The sequence below is a fragment of the Sciurus carolinensis genome, chromosome 11, assembly GCF_902686445.1.
Source record: "Sciurus carolinensis chromosome 11, mSciCar1.2, whole genome shotgun sequence".
Classification (NCBI taxonomy): Eukaryota; Metazoa; Chordata; class Mammalia; order Rodentia; family Sciuridae; genus Sciurus; species Sciurus carolinensis.
The window spans coordinates 95,468,802-95,489,605 of NC_062223.1; the positions used below are offsets into that span (position 1 = coordinate 95,468,802).

At 40.3% G+C, this 20,804-nt stretch overlaps 1 protein-coding gene across 1 annotated transcript in view; it reads right to left on the reverse strand.

The window, feature by feature from the left end:
- LOC124959635 (40S ribosomal protein S17-like) overlaps positions 1–9,682 on the reverse strand; it is a 34,830-nt gene extending 25,148 nt beyond the window's left edge. Inside the window, exon 1 of the mRNA XM_047518011.1 lies at positions 9,543–9,682. Within this exon, the coding sequence (XP_047373967.1) occupies positions 9,543–9,682 (140 nt within the window). The remainder of the gene's footprint in view (positions 1–9,542) is intronic.
- Positions 9,683–20,804: the final 11,122 nt, after the last annotated feature.

A 20,804-nucleotide genomic window follows, 5' to 3' on the forward strand; every position in this document is an offset into this window, starting at 1 on the left:
ACACTGGTGTATGTGGGACCTTGTGGCAGGAGGACTAGGTGAGCTGGGCTGTGGAATGGATGCAGAAACAGCTGAGTCAAAGTTGGAGGAGGAGGAGGGATTAAGAGGGGGAGAAGAAGGAGTTGTTCGATTTTGCAGGCAGAGCAGAGAAGTGCAAGAAAGAAGAGACTTGAAGATAAGGAATCCCTTTCCATCAGCCCACTTGCTTGCGGAAGCTGTGTGCCAATATCTTTGGTAGCCACAATCCACCTTCCCATGGAGCAATCTTTCATCCCTGCACAGGCCAATTTGTGATTGGTAGTCATTCCTTCCCAAGCAAACATTTTAACATTTACCGGGACGGCCATACAGGGAGGGGGGAGGTTATTTCAGTGAGTTCTTGCCCAGTATCATAAAATGGCCACTGGGAAGATTTCCCACCATCCGGAGTCAGCGGCTCTTTGGGGGGAAACTTGGAACCACGTTTGGGAGGTCCTGGAGAGAAGCAGGCCTTAAGGGCGGATAATGTAGTGCAGACTCCCAATGGGGGACCCTCCCCTAAACTGATTTCCCTCTTCCTAACAAGTTGTTCTACATGATCCCATGTGGACCAGTCAAATAAGTTTGCTTCAGGCAGCCAAGGGGCTGCCTTAGTGAGGGCCTTCCAGGTTTGAAATGCCTGCCTATCTGAGAGTTCCAATCATCTGCTTCTAAGGAGAATCCTAAGGGAGTCAAAGGAAGGGGTTAGACTTGGAATTGGACTGTACCATATTTTATGGGAGTACACTCACCTGGAGTCCAATTGGCCTGTTGGTGACTTTGTCTTCCTCACACAGGACACCAGTTGTTGCTCCCTGTCGGGCAACAAGGTTCAATGTACCTCCTCAGGGCCCGCCTGAGAAGAATACGGGGAGAAGCAGGATGATGAGCGTCAGTGGCAAAGGACACACACCAGAGCTGGGAGGTCTGTCAGCATATGAGGCACAGCAGGAATCTTGTTTATTGAGGAAATCACACGACTTTTATGTAGGGTGGAGGCTAGGCGGGAACCAATCAGCTTAAAGGTCAGCAAGGCATGGGATGTTCATGAAGGTGAGAGTCCCATTGGACTATATGGCAAGCACGAGCTGATCACGTTTGCGGAACTATTGTTAACCAATCCCTGACGGTGGTCCGATTTATCGTCATTAACTATTGAAACCTCCTTTGAGGCCTTGATCTTGCTCATTCACCAGGGAGTAAGGAATCAGCCTGAATTAGTTAACATGTCATTAGTCCCAACAATCATGTCATCAGCAAATAGTGACAGCTTAAGTTCCTCTTTTCCTATTCGTATCGCTTTAATTTCTTTAGTCTGCCTAATTGCTCTGGTTAGAGTTTCGAGCACAATGTTCAATAGAAGTGGCGAAAGAGGATATCTCTGTCTTGTTCCCATTTTTAAAAGGAATGGTTTCAGTTTTTCTCCATTAAGAATGATGTTGGCCATGAGCTTAGCATAAATAGCCTTTACAATGTTCAGGTATGTTCCTACTATCTCTATTTTTTCTAGTGTTTTGAGCATGAAGGGGTGTTGTATTTTGTCAAACGCTTTTTCTATGTCAATGGAAATAACCATATGATTCTTATCCTTAAGTCTATGACATGATGGATTACGTTTATTGATTTACAGATGTTAAACCATCCTTGCATTCCAGGGATGAACCCCACTTGATTGTGGTGCATGATTTTCTTAACATGTTTTTGGATACGGTTTGCCAATATTTTGTTAAGGATTTTTGCATCTATATTTATCAAGGTTATTGGTCTAAAATTTTCTTTCCTTGATGTGTCTTTTCCTGGTTTGGGTGTGAGGGTGACATTAGCTTCATAGAATGAGTTTGGTAGGGTACCCTCTTTTTCTATTTCCTGGAATACTTTGAGAAATATTGGAATGAGATCTTGTTTGAAGGTCTTGTAGAACTCAGCTGAGAATCCATCTGGTCCTGGGCTTTTCTTGGATGGTAGGTTTTTAATGACTTCTTCTATTTCATTGCTTGATATTGATCTGTTTAAATTGTGTATGTCCTCCTGTTTCAGTTTGGGAGGAGCATATGTCTCTAGAAACTTGTCAATGTCTTCGGTATTTTCTATTTTGTTGGAATACAGATTTCAAAGTACCTTCTAATTATGTTATGTATCTCAGTGCTGTCTGTTGTGACATTTCCTTTTTCATCACAAATTTTAGCAATTTGAGTTTTCTCTCTCCTTCTCTTTGTTAGTGTGGCTAAGGGTTTGTCTATTTTGTTTACTTCTCAAAGAACCAAGTTTTTGTTTTTTCAATTTTTTGAATTGTTTCTTTTGTTTCAATTTCATTGATTTCAGCCCTGATTTTAATTATTTCCTGTCTTCTACTACTTTTGCTGTTATTCTGTTCTTCTTTTTCTAGGGCTTTGAGCTGTAATGTTAGGTCATTGAGTTATTGACTTTTCATTCTTTTCTGGAATGCGCTCCATGCAATGAATTTTCCTCTTAAGTACTGCTTTCATAGTGTCCCAGAGATTTTGATATGTTGTATCGTCATTCTCATTGACTTCTAAGAAATTTTTTATCTCCTCCCTGATGTTTTTTATTATTCATGTTTCATTCAATAGCATATTATTTAGTCTCCATGTGTTGGAGTAATTTCTGTTTTTTATTTTTTCATTGATTTCTACTCTCGGTCCATTATGATCTGATAGAACACAAGGCAGTATCTCAATTTTTTTGCATTTCCTAAGGGCTGCTTTGTGGCATAACATACGGTCTATTTTCGAGAAGTTTCCTTGTGCTGCTGAGAAGAAAGTGAATCCACTCATTGATGGATGGACTATTCTATTATATGTCTATTAAGTCTAGGTTATTGATTGTATTATTGAGTTCTATGGTTTCTTTGTTTGGTTTTTGTTTGGAAGATCTATCTAGTGGTGACAGCAGTGCATTAAAGTCACCCAGAATTATTCTGTTGTGGTCTATTTGATTCCTGAAATTGAGAAGGATTTGTTTGATGTACAGGGATACACCATTGCTTGGGGCATAAATATTTACTATCATTATGTCTTCCTGATTTATGGTTCCCTTAAGCAGTATGAAATGTCCTTCTTTATCCCTTCTGACTAACTTTGGCTTGAAGTCCACTTTATCTGATATAAGGATGGAAACCCCCGCTTTTTTACTGAGTTCATGGGTGTGGTAGGTTTTTTTCCCATTCTTTCACCTTTAGTCTGTGGATGTCTTTTTCTATGAGATGAGTCTCTTGCAGGCAGCATATTGTTGGGTCTTTCTTTTTAATCCATTCTGCCAGTCTATGTCTTTTGATTGACGAGTTTAGACCATTAATGTTCAGGGTTATTATTGAGATGTGATTTGTATTCCCAGTCATTTGGCTTATTTTTGGTTTTTAAGTTGGCTTGGTCTCTCCTTTGAGTGGTTTTTCTCTAAGGTAGTTCCTCCCTTTGCTGACCTACATTGTTGTTTTTCATTTCCTCCTCATGGAATATTTTGTTGAGAACATTCTGTAGCACAGGCTTTCTATTTGTAAATTCTTTTAACTTTTGTTTATCATGGAAGGATTTTATTTCATCTTCAAATCTGAAGGTTAGTTTTGCTGGGTATTAGAATTCTTGGTTGGCAACCATGTTCTTTCAGAGTTTGGAATATGTTGTTCCAGGCCCTTCTAGCTTTTAGAGTCTGGGTTGAGAAGTTGGCTGCTATCCATATTGGTCTCCCCCTATATGTAATCTGATGCTTTTCTCTTGCAGCCTTCAAAATCCTATCTTTATTTTGAATGTTAGGCATTTTCATTATAATGTACCTTGGTGTGGATCTGTTGTGATTTTGTGCATTTGGTGTTCTGTAAGCCTCTTGTATTTGATTTTCCATTTCATTCTTCAGGCTTGGGAAATTTTCTGATAGTATTTCATTAAATAGGGTGTTCATTCCTTTGGTTTGTATCTCTGTGCCTTCCTCAATCCCAATAATTCTTAAATTTGGTCTTTTCATGATGTCCCATAGTTCTTGGAGATTCTGTTCATGATTTCTTACCATCTTCTTTTTTCAAGATTAAATATTTTGTCTTCATTGTCGAGGTTCTGTCTTCCAAGTGGTCTAGTCTTTTGGTGATGCTTTCCATTGAGTTTTTTATTTGGTTTATTGTTTCCTTCATTTCAAGGATTTCCATTTTTTTTTTTTTTTTTTTTTTTTTTTTTTAGAATCTCTATCTTTTTGTTGAAATGATCTTTTGCTTTCGCAGGTGCTCTTTCAACTTATTTGTATTATCATTTACGGCCTGCATTTGCTCTCTTACCTCATCCTTTGCTTTGCAAATCATCTTAATCATGTATAATCTGAAGTCCTTTTCTGACATTTCTTCTAACATACTATCATTGGGTCTATTAATATAGACTCTAGATTTGTTTGGATCATTTTCTTCCCTTGTTTTTTCATGTTGTTCATGTATCTTCCCCTCTAGCAGTGCAGATCTGGGATATTGCAGATTTCCCCCTATAGGCTTATAGTGGTCCTTAGGTTTCCAAAACCTTTTTTTAAGTGGAGATCAATATTAGCAGTGCCCAATTCAGACACTATGCAATCCTAGACCAAATAGCCCCTATGTGGACAATAACAAAATTGTCATAATAAACAGAATGAATTCAAATATTATCTTCAGTAAAACAAACAGATTTGCAATAAGGTCTACAGTTTCTAATGGAGGACAAAGAGGATGCAGAGGGATGTAGAACGTGGCTGTTAATGAGATAAGAAAAGAATATACAGAATTTCTAGATAATAGAAAGGGTGAGAGTGTAATCAAAAGAAATTGGATGTTAGCATGCAATAAAGGGAGAAAGAGACTCTGAGGGAACAGGTAAACAAAAGGAAAAGAGAGCAAGAAAAGTAAAGAAATAAAAACTTAAATTTTTTCAATAATGAGAAAAAAGAAAATCTACAGTATAACAGTCATATAGTAATGAAACCTCCCAGTGTTCAGTAGCCTGATGCATGAGAGGTACCTGACAAGGAGCTTCAAGCCTCCAGTAGGTGTCTCAGGATAGGATTTGGCCCACCTAAAGATCGGAGCTACGACTTCCAGGATTATACAAGATGGCTGCTCTGGCTTTCAAATGTGTTGGCAAATTGGGAGCTGCAGCTGAAAGTGTGCACGTGGTCAGCTGGAGGTCCTGGAAGCAGGATGCAGTTGGTCAGGCAGGGGTCCTGGAGGTTGGGTGTGTTTGGTGTGGTTGTGGGATCCTGGAGGCCGGGTGCAATCAGTTGGTCTGGGGTCCCGGTGATAGGGCGCAGTCAGTTGGTCTGGGGGTCCTGGCAGCAGGGAGCAGTCAGTTGATGTGAGGGCCCCAGAGGCAGGGAGTGATCGGTCGGGCTGAGGGGTCCTGGAGACGGGGCTCAGTCAGTCTGGTCAGGGGTCCTATGGGGCCTGGCTGTTGTCTCGAAATGGTGGCAGCCATGTGTAATCAAACCTGCAGGTACTGTAACAGTGAACTTCCAAGCAACAGCAGGCAGCTGGTGCTCCACTGGCGGTCGGCAATCAGATCGCTGACTGTTGTCGGACCATCGGGAGGTGAACCTCGTGCATTGGGTGATGGGTAGGTGTAAGGCAGGCGTTGGACAGGCGAGAGGCCGGCAAATGGCGGATGATAGGCGCCTGACAGTGAGCAATCTGCACTCAAAAAAGGCATCAATATGCTGGCAGATTGCAGGTGATCACATCAGACAAATGGGATAAACAGCAGGGTATTGATAAGCAGCAAAAACTGCCTCACCAAGAAACAGATATCCTCTGTTTGAAACCTGAGTTATGGAGCGACAAGGAATGCAGCCTCCCTCTAGTCCACCATCTTGGATCCTCTCATTTCATTCTTTAGATTTGGTAAATTTGCTGATATTATTTAATTGAAAATATTGTGTATTTCTTTGGTTTGTATCTGCATGCCTTTGTTTATCCCAATAAATCTTAAATTTGGTCTTTTCATGAGATATCATAGTTCTTGGAAGTCCTATTCATGGTTTCTTAACATCTTCTCTCCACGGTCAACTCTGTTTTCAAGATTATATATTTTGTCTTCATTGTCTGAGATTCTGTCTTCCATGTGGTCTAGGACATTGATGATGTTTTCTATTGAATTTTTAATTTGGTTTATTGTTTCCTTTGAGGGTTTCTGGTTTTTTTTCTCAGAATTTCTGCCTTTATTGAAGTGATCTTTTACTTCCTATATTTTCTCTCCGATTTCATTTCTTATGCTGTCCTTTACTTTGCAGATCACTTTAACTATGTACATTCTAAATTCCTTCGTTGACATTTCTTCCACTGTGGTATGGATGGATTCTGTTATTGGAGTATTTTTGTTTGTTTGGGGCAATTTGTTCCCTTGCTTTTTCATGTTGTTTGTATGTCTACCCATCTAACAGTATGGGACTGAGGCAGTAGAGCTTCTACCCTGTGGACTTACAGTGTCCCTTAAGGTTTCCAGGACCTCACTGTTTAGAGGGAGACAAATAACAACAACAACCAATGCAAACAATATATAGCATTAAACCAAATATTTCCTACTATGATGTCTACAATATTAATTATCACAATAAGCAGAAATTATATGATCAGTTATTCCCTATGATAAAAACAGCAAGTTTGCAAAGAGTTTATGATTTTGAATGGTGGACAGGGAGGGAACAGAAGTGATATAGGATGTGATGGTTATGAGGGAGAAGGAGAGAAGAATAAGTAAAAAATTAAAGGGAGTGTGACAGAGAAAATAATAGAGATTGGCTGTTAGGAGAAGAAAAGAGAATCGAGAGAAACAGGTAGAAAAAAATATATATGTAAAGTAAAAAAATTTTTTAAATTAAAAATAAAAATAAAAGAATATAAAACAAAACTAAAATATACTAATCAAATATCCTAGTTCACAAAAAACTAATCCATGAAAAATAACTGGCTTCAAAAATGCTAGAAATGAGATAAAAACAAATATGAATATGTATAAATGTCCATGTAATATTAAGGTCACAAGCAAACAAAGAAAAAGAATTTTAAAAAAGATCTTGATGAGAAGTTAAAGAATTTTTTCTGTTGGAGTTCAAAAGATTCTGTTTCTCTTCTCAGCAGTTTTAGGTGGGGTCATCTGGAGTGTGGTGCTCCAGCCTCTGGATGGCTGGAGTGGAGAGTCATCCCCTAGGTGGAGTTTCTGGAGCAGGGTTTAGGCAGGCTCCAGGCTCTTCACCGAATGCCAGTTGGTCTGGAGATTTTAAATCAGCTCACCTCCAGTGCCCAGTACTTGCTGGTTCATGCTGAAAGACCATACCCCAGGAATCTCCCCTGGGTTCCACTCACATGCTGGGAGACCCAGTTATTAGCCCCCTACATCATCTGCAGACCCCATGTTTCCTGGTCTCAGGTTCAGTCTCCAAACAATCTCTCCAGACCCCACCCTTCCATGTCCCTGGCCAGATGCATTTCTCCCAGCAGGTCCTGCAGGCAGTTGGATTGGAAGGAAAGGGGTAGAGCTGGGTAAGTTTCCACAACCCGTTGTCGCCCGTATAAACCTCTCTCCATGTTTGATTTTCTCCTGGTCACTTAAGCACACTCTATGTCATGCAGTGTGTGTTTACTGGGCCAGTATTTTGGGTCAAACTTGGGTGTGCCAGAAATCAGCCCCTTCAGCTGCTGGCCCCTCTGCAGAGGCTGCAGAATGGTTCCTTCCTTTGTCTTCTGCATGCCACCTGAAGAAATGTTGGCATCTTTCTCTGCACACATATATTGTGCAGTGCATCTTTCAGGTTTGCCCAGCAGTGTCCTTGATCTCTAAACTCTCTGTACCTAGACACACCTCAGGCCTAGGCCAAAATGCCAGTTCCTTTAATTCGCTTATCCCTCCACTATATTCACCAAGGGACTGCTTTGGCTGGTGCTTCTGGCAGTGGCTGTGCCACTGGGAATTTCTTCCTTATTTTATTATATCCAACCACCTGAGTCCCTGAACTGCTTTGAATGTTCAGTTTTAAATTCCAGTAATGTCCCCCTGCTTTTTCTTGTTTATCTACCTTGCTGAGAAGCTGCCTGTCTGTTTCCTTGGTTTCACTCCATGGAGCAGCCAGGAAAGTGACCTCCTCTATTCTGCCATTTTAAAAACCCCTTCCTCTTCTTGTTTAAAAGCTGAGATGCCTCTTTGCTCTTTTCCTCTTTTTTTGGATTACTGAGAGGTAGTGGTTCTCAAGATAAAGTCAGGGACTTACGTGTGGGCCTCCATTACTTTTATTGCTTATACAGTAGTCCTCCTTATCCAAGGGATATAACCCTCAATGGGTACTGGAGATTGTGGATAATACCAAACCCTATTTATACTATGCTTTTTTGTATACATGTATAACCACAGTAAAGTTTAATTTATAATTTAGGCACACTAAGAGGTTAAGAGCAACAGCTAGTAACAAAACAATTCTAACAACACAATGTAATGAAAGTTATGTGAATGTTTTCTCTCTCAAAATATACTTTCACATTTTCATTTAAAGAAGACACTTTGCAGTTTCTCTTTAGTATATCCTAGTTGGCAGCAATACTGCTTTAGTGTTTTGGGGTCATTATTAAGTAAAATAACTATTACTTGAATTCAAGCACTGCAGTAATGAATGACTACTCATTGACTAATGCAGGACAGGTAGTCATATACTGTGGACAAATGGATACAGGGATGGCTTATGTTCCAGGTGGAACAGAGGGAGATGGAACCAGATTTCATCATGCTACTCTGAATGACATACAATTAAAACTGTATGAATTGTTTATTTCTGAAATTTTCCATTTAATATTTTCCGACCACAGGTGACCTCTTGAAACTGAAACTGTAGAAAGTGCAACTCCAGATTGGGGGATGGGTTACCATACCGTGAAAACCTCTGTGCTTTTCTGGAAGGCAGATCTTTACTCAGTCTTCTTTTTTTTTTTTTTATTGTAAACAAATGGGATACATGTTGTTTCTCTGTTTGTACATGGCATAAAGGCATACCATTTGTGTAATCATACATTTACATAGGGTAATGTTGTTTGATTCATTCTGTTATTTTTTCCCTTCCCCCCACCCCTCCCACCCCTCTTTTCCCTCTGTACAGTCCTTCCTTCCTCCATTCTTGCCCCCCTCCCTAACCCTAACTCTAACCCTAACACTAACCCCTCCCACCCCCCATTATGTGTCATCATCCACTTATTAGCGATATCATTCGTCCTTTGGTTTTTTTGAGATTGGCTTATCTCACTTAGCATGATATTCTCCAATTTCATCCATTTGCCTGCAAATGCCATAATTTTATCATTCTTTATGGCTGAGTAATATTCCATTGTATATATATATACCACAGTTTCTTTATCCATTCATCAATTGAAGGACATCTAGGTTGGTTCCACAATCTGGCTATTGTGAACTGAGCAGCTATGAACATTGATGTGGCTGCATCTCTGTAATATGCTGATTTTAAGTACTTTGGGTATAGGCCAAGGAGTGGGATAGCTGGGTCAGTCTTCTTTCTCTTCTCACCTCAAGTAGTTCTGCTTCAGGCATTTGCTCTCATCATCTCCTTTCTCAGTGATGCCTTTCTGCTTGCTGACCACCTGGCCAACATCAGCACATTTTCCAAATCTCAATTTCACTTTCCTCATGAGGCCCTTCCTGACCATGTTCCTCTGTGAGCCAGAATTGGCCTTCTGACTATGCACACATGTATGACAACATGTATCACACTCCACATCATATCTCTCATGCCCCACAGGTGCAGGATGGAAACTCATCAAATACTTGTTGAGTGAGCTCATTCATTTGGTGCTATGGAAAGAGCCCTGTGCTAGGAGCCAGGTGGCTTGGGTTTTGGTCTCTTCCTTGTCATCGATAAATATGTGAACGTTGTTACCTCTTTCACATTCTGAGCCCATTTTTTCCATCCTCTAAAATGTGGAATCTAGAGTTGATAAGGCATAAGATAACTGTTCTAAATGTATATGTAGAATGCAAAGTGGAAAGAACTTTGTGACGGACTTTTGGTGTGTCAACTTGTTTCTGGTCCCATATATTTAATTGAACACTTATCTAGATGTTGCTGTGAAGGTACTTTGTGGATGTGATTAAATCTCTAATCAGTTGATTATTTTAGAAATCTGTGTAGACCAGGTTCACTTAAAAGGTTTTAAAAGCACAGCTGAGGCTTCCCTGAAGAAGAAATTTTCTGCCTGTAACAGCAACATCAGCTCATGCCAAAGTGTCCCCTATCTCACATTTCCAACGTGCCAGCCAGTCCCTACAACTGCATGAGCCAATTCCTTGCAGTAAGTCTCTTATTGGTTCTGTTTCCTTGGTCAAACTCATGGACACCTTGGTTAAAAACCCAGTTCCTATGACTCAGTAGCTATATGATCTTAGGAAAGTTATTAACCGGCTCCAATTCACCACTTTCTTATATATAAAAGCAGAGTAAAAACTTCTCTGGAGTTAATTATAAAAAATATTCTTGGGGATAGGGAGATAGCTCAGTTGGTAGAGTACTTGCCTTGCAAGCACAAAGCCCTGGGTTCGATTCCCCAGCACCGCAAAAAAAAAATATATATATATATATATATATATTCTTATTTTCCTTATTTGTTTTAGAGTACTTGTGTATGTGTGTGTGTGTGTGTGTGTGTGTGTGTGTGTGTGTGTGGTATTTTCTATGTATCAGTTTCTGAGCTAAGCATTTCACCTTCACATGTATTCTCTCTTTTATTCCTTTTTAAACCATTATGGAATGAAATGCCAAAATGCATGTAAATAAGAATGAATACCATCATCCCTGGAATGGTAAAGATGTCTAATAAGAGTTAATTCTGACTTTTCCTTTTCTTCGTCTTGATATTTCTAAATGATAAGCTATTTAAGGCAAATTCATCCCAAGCAATGGTTTAAACTGTGTATGTGACTTAAGGAAAACATCTATCTTTTAGAAGACAACTAATTTAGTTTGCCCACCTTTATCTCCAGGTTGGTTTGCAGGTACATCCCTCTGAACACAATTCCCTGGAATCCCACCATACCTTCTCTAGGAGGATTTATGGAAAGAGTCCATATGAAGTATGGAGAAACAGGAAGATGGAAAAAGTGAGACATTTGATGGAAAAAGTGAGGCAACAACAAATTTATGAGGTCAAATTAGAAAATATTAGTGCTGTAAATATAAGATTTATTTTGGAGTCAAATTTTTAAAAGTGATAGATTAAATATAAATTGCAATGAATAGATAAGTACTCAGAGCTGGGCTAGGACTCATACAGGAATATAGAAACAGAAGTCCCTACTTTCCAATAAGGGAAATACTGAGTTCTGGGAACTGAACACCATCTAAATACAATTGACCACACTTCCTCATTTTTGAGCAGGCTTACCTACCACCTCATGACTTTGTACTCGCAGAGAAGAGAAGGAGACTGAGTAAGTAGTGAATGGGGGTCTGAAGAGTGGGAGTGGGAGGCAATTGCATATGTAGCTTGGTGGGGGAAGGGGGTTGGATTGGTAAGTAGGTGCACAGGAAGAAATGTGGACCAGAGAGGAGGCAAGGGACCCCAGGATACAAGTTCCACACATGGGACCCTCATCCCATATTGGCATGACTCCTTCCCTGGGCTCACACCCTGTATAGTTGGCCTCACCAATGCCACCTTCCTGCAGCCTCTCATGCCCTTTTATCCTAAGCCAGTTCTAACCAAGGTAGGAATATACTCTTTAACTCTTTCTTATCAAATTTTAAACATGTTCAAAAGTAGAGAGAATGTACCCATTCCCCAGTTTTAATAATATTTTATCTTGTGTCCAGTCTTATTTCAATTATGCTCTCAAGTACCTCTCTCCCTCTGTTACAGTTTGGATCTGAAGTGACCCACAGAATCTCATGTGTTGAAGGCTTGGTCCCAAGTGCACAATGTTCAGAGGTGGGGGGGCCTATGGGAAGTGATTGGATCATGAGGGTTTTAGCCTCATAGACATATTAATCAGTTGATGGGTTCATAGCTTAACGGGCAATTGGGAGGTGGTTGTACCTTCAGGAGGTAGGCCCTAACTGGAGGAAGTACGTCACTGGGTATGTGCCTTTGAAGGATATATTTTGTTCCCAATACCTTCCTTCTTCTCTTTTTGCTTCCTGACTTCCATGAGATAGGCAACTTTCCTCCTCCATGTACTTCCACCATGGTGGACTACCTCAATACAACCCCAGAAAGAATAGAGCCAAGTGACCATGGACTGACTGAAACTGCTATGACAAATACTTTGTCACAGTGGTGAAAATTGATTAACTCCTGTGTGAACTTTTTGTCACTGTGACCAAAATACCCTACAAGAACAACTTAGAGTAGGAAAATTTTATTTTGGTTCATGGTTTGGGAGGTTTAGTTCATTGTGGGTTGACTCCATTAGTGTGAGCTCACGGTGAACCAGACCATCATATAGAAGGGCATGGTGGAGGAAGGGGAAGGGCCTCAGGAAAGATGACCCCGTCCAGAGCACACATTCAGTCACCCACCTCCTCCAGCAGTGCCCACTTGCCTACTGTCACCACCAGTTAGTCCATTCATGCTAAGACAGACTGATTAGGTTGTCGCTTTCATCATACAATAATTTCACCTCTGAATATTCCTGCATGAACACAGGAGCTTTGGGGAGACACCTCATATTCAAACTATAACAACCCCCCTTCCATGGATTATTTTTGAAGAAATTTTCAGATATATAATATCATCCATCATTATTTCAGAATGTCTCTCCAAAAGAAAGAACTCTAAAACCGATTGCAGTATACTTATTATACCAAAGAATCATAATTTATTGACAATAAATATATTGCCCATGAATAGTCTCTTTTAGATAGATTGTTTGAACCAGGTTGAATTGTAATCCATTCATTGTCACTCATTGTTATATATCTTATGTCTTTTTTTTTTTTTAAATCTAGTAGTACCCCCTACATCTGCTATTATCACCTTAAAATTGTTGAGGAAAACAAGCTGTTATTCCTATAGGGATTCCCACAGTGTTAATTCTGCTGATTGCATCTTTATGATGTCATTTAACATGTCTCTCTGTTCTCTTTATTTCCAGTCAATATGTAGGTGTATTTAGAGACTTAGGTCTGTATTTGGTGTGTGTGTGTGTGTGTGTGTGTGTGTGTGTGTGTGTGTTTTGGGAAAACTATTTCACAGGTGGTGTTCAGCACTTCCTTCAAGAAGCACTTCCTTCAAGAAGCACAAAGGTGCTGGCCTTCTTTCCTTCTGTGATGCCAACAGTTGCTACTGACCATTATCTAGATCTATTGATTCTTCCTCAAGGGTTGCAAATGGCAATGCTCTAACTTTCTCATTCTTCCTTTGGTTATATAAAGAGAAAGTTCCCCTCATTGACTACTTGTTACCCAAAAGAAAGGAAAAATTCTTGATGGTTTCCTTTGTCAGTTATTGAATATTGAGTTGGGTTTAGAGAATCTGAAGATGATCAATGGTCAATTTTGTATTACATATAGTATATTATGAATTAAAGCATATTTTCGTTCCAAACATGGTAGTTGCACACCTGCAATCCCAGCAACTCAGGAGGCTGAAGCAGGAGGATCCAGTTTGAGGCCAGTGGGAGCCTCCTCAGCTTCGTGCCTGAGTTCTTTTGAAAAGTCCGTAGTTGCTTTTCATAACTTCCTTGCTGGTATGACAAGGTGCTCCAGATTGTATTAATTTTCTAACTGTCACAACATAGTACCACAAATTGGGTTACTAAAACAACAGAAATTTATTTCCTCTCAGTGAACGTCAGAAGTACAAAATCAAGTAGCCAAGAGAGTCACACGTCCTCTGAAGGCTCTGGGGATAGTCTTACCCTGCTCTTTCTAGCTTCTGCTGGTCGCTGGCAATCCTCAGCTTCCCTCTGCCTGTAGCAGTGTCTTGCCCTGTTGTCACATGGCTCTTTTCCCCGCATCTGTCTCCATGTTTCCTTCTGGTAAGGATACCAGTCATTGAATTTGAGGCCACCCTAATCTAGTATCACACTTTGGTTTAGCTAATTCTATCTGCAAAAACACTGTTTTCAAATAAGTTCACATTCTAAGGTTCTGATTGGACATGACCTTTTCAGGGGCCAAGGGAGAGTTTTATGTTTTATACCTTAAATATCCCTCAAAAGGCACACATGTTAAAGAATTGCCCGCAACTGATGGCACTATTTGGAGGTGGCAGAAACTATAGGAAGCGGGGTCTAGTAGAAGGAAATGAAGTCATCACAGGCGTGCTGTCAAATGGGATACTGGAAGGCTGGTCCATTTCTCCCTCTCTCTCTCACTTTCCTATTACCATGAGGTCAGCGGCTGTGCTCCACCATGTACTCACTGTCCTGAGTTCTTCTCCACAGGCCCAAAGCAATGGAACCAACGGACCATACACTGAAATTTCTAAAACTGTGAGTCAATATGAATCTTTCTTAGATATTTTGTCACAGTGACAGAAAACCAACCAACACGGGGAGAACGTAGAAGTACATGGCTGTAACATTCTCCAGTTCAGCTCTGTAGTAGCCAAAATATAGATAGAAAAAGATCCAGAGAGAGCAGGAGCAGCAGGAGCAAGGCTGGGTCTGGTGTTGAGGTCTGAGAAGCATTTGTCTTAATGAGGGACCACAAGAGGGACGTCACACAGGGGAGTAGGCTGCGTTGTCACCCATGGTCCATCACCTTCTTGTCATTTCCCTATCGCAAGGTCCGTCACAGCTAAGATCTTTCTCTTCCTTGCGACAGCCCTGGGTGGCCAGCGGAGTGTGGGTTATTCTCCTTTTTGTGCAACTGAGGCAACAGAAGAGAAAGAAAAGAATAAACTGGTCTCAAGTATAGTTTAGCTTGTAAGAAAGAGAAGAGGAAGGTGGAGATAGATAAAGTGGAAAAGGATTGAGGGGTGGCACTTTCTTGGGTAGGGAGATTAAGGAGTGAATCCTTAAGATTAGAACCGAAAGAGCATAGAAGTTGTCAGAATGGCCCTCGGCTACTTACAGATTCTGCAGTTTTGGATAAGTTCCATAATCTCTTTGAGCTTCTTTAACAGAAAGGCAATAATAATAGTAATATCAACTTTGAATATCCATGTTTATATTTACATGTAATTAGCATCTTCTATGTGCCAGGCACTATTGTAGGTGGCAGTGACATGGCAGTGCAGAAATTAGACAAAAATATCTGCTCATGGAAGTCCATTTTAGTTCAGGTAGTTGTGAAGTGCGAGTAAAATATCAAATGCAAGCACTTGGCAACTAGTAAGTACTCCAGAAATGTTAACTTCTCTTCACCTGAGCTCTGAGCCAGAATCCACTCCACCCAGAGAGCCAGCATGCACTCAGAGAGTAGGACCAGGAAAGAGCCACCAGGAATAAATCCCCATGCTTGTTCTTTGAGAGGAGTTGGGAAGTTTGTTTTAATCTTAGGAAACTGTTATTTGTTTTACTGTCCTGTTGTTCTTTCTGAGAAGGAGGGATCTAGGAAGTTTTCCTGGTGAGATACTTTCAAAAATATGTCAATCACCTCTAAATTGACTGTTGCTATCCACTGATGTGTTGACTCATTTTCTCCCTCTTAAAACTACTGAAACTCTCAAACCCCTCACTAATGAGCATGCATTAGGAATTAGAGGATGGATTTTGCATTATGTACTCACATGGCCGATAGTTGAGTGATCACTGGGGCTGAAGTGGGCATCTCCTTTCTAAGATCTTGATATGTGAAAGGGTTTCTAGAAACTTTGGGCAGAGCTTCCAGGATTTCTCAGCAGACATTCTGGTCACAAAGCATCAGTTACAATTCTTTTTTTTTTTTTTTTTAGCCATTGACCAAGATTTGAAACCTTGTTTGTTTTTATTGTTTTAACCTACAATAAACTTCTCCTATGTTAAAAAAAAAAAAAAAAAAGCATCAGTTACAAAAAGAAGTCTTGGATTCAGAGAGGTGGGCAGGACCAGTAGAAAGAGACAAGGGCAGTCCTCATTACTGTTGATGACATCTTTTTGGAACAGTTGAGACTGTGGACTTCTCTCCAAGGCAGTGCTGTGGGAAGCCTTATGCTCACGTGGACCTGTGACACCTTCATACTGCTCTTAGTCTCCCAAAGACTGAACCCTTTGGATGTAGACTGAGAGAAAACAATAGGCCTCAGACTCTTGCTTTCAGTTGGGAAGTCCCATTTCAGAAACCACAAAGTCTAGGGGAAGGTCCTAATGGGGGTGTTGCTTCCCTGGAAGAATGAGTGATGACATAGAGTTGATTACACATGTAGAAAAGGTGACACCTTGTAGCACCAGGGCCTCACAAACTTGAAATTCATGATAAAGAGGATTCGTCAATCCTCTAAAGTAGCAGAAGGCACTTGGGCTGACTCTGGGAATAACTTTTGACTCTGAGGTCAAACTCCTAAGTTTGCAGTTACAGTAGACAATTGCTCTCTGTGTCTGCTTCAGCATGGTTTTCTATTTGTACAATTGTAGCATAAAATTTGTGTCTAAAATCAAGTAAGTGAAGTAAGAGGCCCACTTATGAAACCACTGGGGAACCTAAGAATTTAATGGAAATGCTGCTCCTCTAGTGATTTTAAGGAATCTAATGGGAGGGAAAACTTCTAGTATGTTACCCCAGGCCACTTCTTGGAAAACCAATAACCAGAAAAACTCAATTACCAGGAGGCACACTACAGATAGGTAGATACGTGTTGTGCTTTCAGTCTTTTTTCTTACCACTACCATCTTATCCTCCTATTTCTGCCTTAAGAAAAAGAAAAAGTGAAGAGGTTGGCAGGGCAACCAAGGTCTTCTTTCTCTTGAAAACAATTAAGATGGCAACTAAGACTTCTTCTTCTTTTCTTCTTCTTCTTTGTCTTTTAACCATAGTAAGAAACAAAATCACAGAATAATAGGATGCAGACTGGAAACAGCTCCGAGTGTGCCCCCAAATTCTCTTTTAAAAAATTTATTATTCTTATTCTAATGAAAAGGTTCAGGGTGAGTTATAAGAACAAGTTCTGCTTGGCTTCGAAGAAAAGGCAGTGATTACATTAAATTAATGGGTATTGTATCAGTTGACATCCATCATTTATATTTAATTCTTGCTCTAAACTTTGTACCACTTAACAATAGAGTGTTCATGGTAGGTGTTTAGGAGACTTTCTCAACAAATATTTGTTTTATTATGTATCTGCTATGTGCTGCTCTGCTGTGTACTGGGATGACCATCGGGGTCCCTGCCCTCAGGGAGCTTATAGCCAAGAACCTGTGATAATCTGATATTTTACCTGTCATGGAGGTCCCTGGGAACGCGATCTTAGAACAAAGAGCTAAGACATGAGCAGAGGTTCACAGGGTTGAGAAGAAGGTAAAGGGTCACAGCAGAGAAAACAGGGTCTGCAAAGTCCTGGGCAGGAGGTCGGGGAACCATCCTAGAGAGACTGAGAAGAGGCTGTTGTGATAGAAAACAGAAAGTAAAGAAGAGCTTGATTGGATGGTAGAAAGAGAGGGAGGAAGAGAGGGGATAATGCCAAGCACGTAATCTCTCTGCCTCGTTATCTCCATCTGTAAAATGGGGGTTAACAGTAGTATCTACATTTAGGATTGTTATGAGAATGAACTAGTGATGTCCACAGAGCACTTAGAACAGAGCTGTGTGTCCTGCTCTAGTTGCTATTATCCCTTCTTACCTTCTACTTACTGAATTCTGCCTTGTGTTATGATTGCTACAGATCCTGATTTATCCCTCACTATATTATCAATTTCCTGAGGGAGGGACTTCTGCCCTGCTCATCTTTGAATTGCTGGGATCTTAAACACAGCAATGGCCAAAGAAGTCTATTTTTAAATATTTTTTTTCTGGAACTATGCTAGGCATAGTGTGACCTCAAGGTCCTTTGGGTTTTTGTGGTTTGATGATCCTCATTTCAAAAAAACCAGTTTTTGTCAAAACATAATATATACAGAGAAAAGAGCACAGTCATAATTTTGACTTAATAAGAGTTCACAAACACATCCCTGTAACCTGATGTCTGATGCAGAAAAAGCATTATCTGTACTCAGGAAACCTTTTGTCCCTGTTTCAGTCACTCTCTGCCTCCCATGGTAATCACTGTCCTGACTCTAATGTGACTGTTTTTGTCCTTTCTCAGACAATATGTACTCTTTGGTGTTTAACTTCTTGCACCCAACCTTTGGTTGTGAGACCCTTTGTGGTGCCCTGTGTAGCCATAGTCTGTTCATTTTCTCTGCTGTAATCTATACCATAATTTACTTGTCTATTCTACTGCTCATGGGCGTTTGAGTTTTGGACTACTATAAATAGTAGTGCTTGCAACATTCTAGAACATGTCATGTGGTGAATAGATGTGTGCATTTCTACTGGATGTACGCCCAAGAGTTTCAGTGCTGGGTCATGGGCTCTGCATCTGTTCAGCTGTAGTAGATATGACTGAGTTGTTTCCAAAGAGATTGTGCCAGTTTGTACAGTCCCCAGCAGTCTGTGGGAGTTTAGTTCTTTCACAGCTTCCCCACTACTTGACATTTTCTCTTTTTCACCTTTATTATATTTAAAATGCATGTTTGATCAGGTTGGGATGCAGGGATCAATGGTACCACCCCAAGACCGTGAGGTCACAGCTGCGTCATTCATTCAAATGGTTCCTTGTCAGAGATTTTCATACATTCAACAAGCAGTGACTAAGAGCCTACTCAGCTCTAGCCCCTAGGGATACCAGGTGAAAAAGAGCATGGTCCCACCTCATGAACCTTCAAGACTCAAGTTGAGAAATAAGAGTGAGGAGTTAATTTCACAGACATGCAGACAAGTGAGATGCGCTGACTGACTGGGCACCTCAGAGAAAGCACACAGAGGAGAGGCATTTGTGTCCTGAAGTACCACAGACTTGAGTGGAGTAGGGTCCTAAACTCCCACAGCTTCAGAGGCATGAAATGGCAGGTCACATAGAGCTCTATGTTCGGACACCTTGGGGATCCATCTTCCTAACTAATGTACAAATCCTCTCTACATCTCTGCTCTAACTGCTTGGTTTCTTCCTGGAAACCTCAGAGATAGCCTGCTTCCCACTCCAAGATTACCTTCTTATTTTCATGGAGCATAGTCAATTAGACTAATAACAGTAAACCAGGCATGGTGGTGCATCCTTGGAATTCCAGAAACTCAGGAGGTTGAGGCAGGAGGTTCACAAGTTTGAGGCCAGCCTCAACAATCCTGTAACAATATCAAGAGAAAAAAAAAAAAAAAAAAAAGGTGGCGATGTAGCTCAGTAGTAGAGTTCCCCTGGGTTCAATTCCTAGTACAAAATAAATCACTAATAACAATAGCAATCACTCCTACCAAACACTCATCATATACTAGATAGCATGAAATATTTTGTTTAAATTACCACATTTGCTCCTCCAAAACATTCCATGGAATAGGAACCATTATTATCGCCATTTTATAGCTGAGGAAATTGAGGGAAAGAAACATGCCAAATTACATTGTAGGGATTTGTAGAGACATGAATTGAACCTGGATTCTCCTGAGTTTTGGATTCATGCTCTTTTTTTTTCCCCTTTGCCTATACTTCATAGTCTATAATCTCCTTTTCCCCACACCAACACTGTTAAAAATTTTTTTTCAGAAAAAAAAATGTAAAACCTTGACTCTCATACAGATATAAAAATGAGCAGATGTGAAAGATTTGATTCTATTCATGTTCTAAGTGCTTCAAATAAGAATATGAAGAGCAGGCACACTTATAAATCAGGAATATTTAAATTAATGCACAAATGGAGGCAAACTGATACAGGGAGGTAGGAAGTACACCAGGTCTTCAAAGCAGGGCAGAATTTGCATGTCTCTAGGAATTATTTTGCATAACTATTAGTTATCTACAACACAGAGTTGTAAAACAGCTCAAAGATGATTATAGACTAGAATCAGGTACCCTGAAAGAGGTGTCTTTTAAACGACGAACAACTTCCAGTGATGCATCTTGTTGTTATTATTTTTTTTTCAATCACAAATCTTCACACATTTCAAGATGGTTGTTGTGTTCCTTGGCATCTTTTCCTGGCACACAGTTGCAATTCCCTCTGATGGTCCTCTACAACATGTCGTTAAGTGTCCTCTCCATCCTGCTTTCTCATAATCTTAGTTTATTCAGACTTCTAAAAAAATAGCATAAACTGGATAATGGATGAACAACAGAAATATATTGCTCTGGAGGCTGAGTCCAAGGTTGTGACATCAGCAGATTCAGTGTCTGGTGAGGACTTGCTTCCTAGTTCATAGACGGTACTTTCTTGCTGTATCTGCACATGTAGAAGGAACAAAGGAGCCTAGGGATTTCACCCCAAAATATGGCACTTGGTCTGGTGATTATTTTAAATTAAATTCCCTTGGAGATCAATAGATGCTGGAAGAGGTTTTTCTCTGATATTCCTTTATCCCTGAAGACCCAATCTACCAGAGGAAACCAAATGTTTTTGGTCAACTCCCTGAGGACTCATTAACTAAACCCATGTCATAGGAACGGAGACTGAGGAATATCACCACTTATGGACAGACTGTTTTAGAAGCTTTTTTTTTCTTTCCCCAATTCATTCATTTTTAAAAATACATTAATTTACAGACTACTGTTTGTCCCCTTGGCCCATTCATTCCCCCTAAACATTATTTACTACCCCTTCAACATTGCCTCTGCCCTATGGAGCAGGGCATACAAGCATTCAGATCTCACTGGGTTAGCAGGTATCACT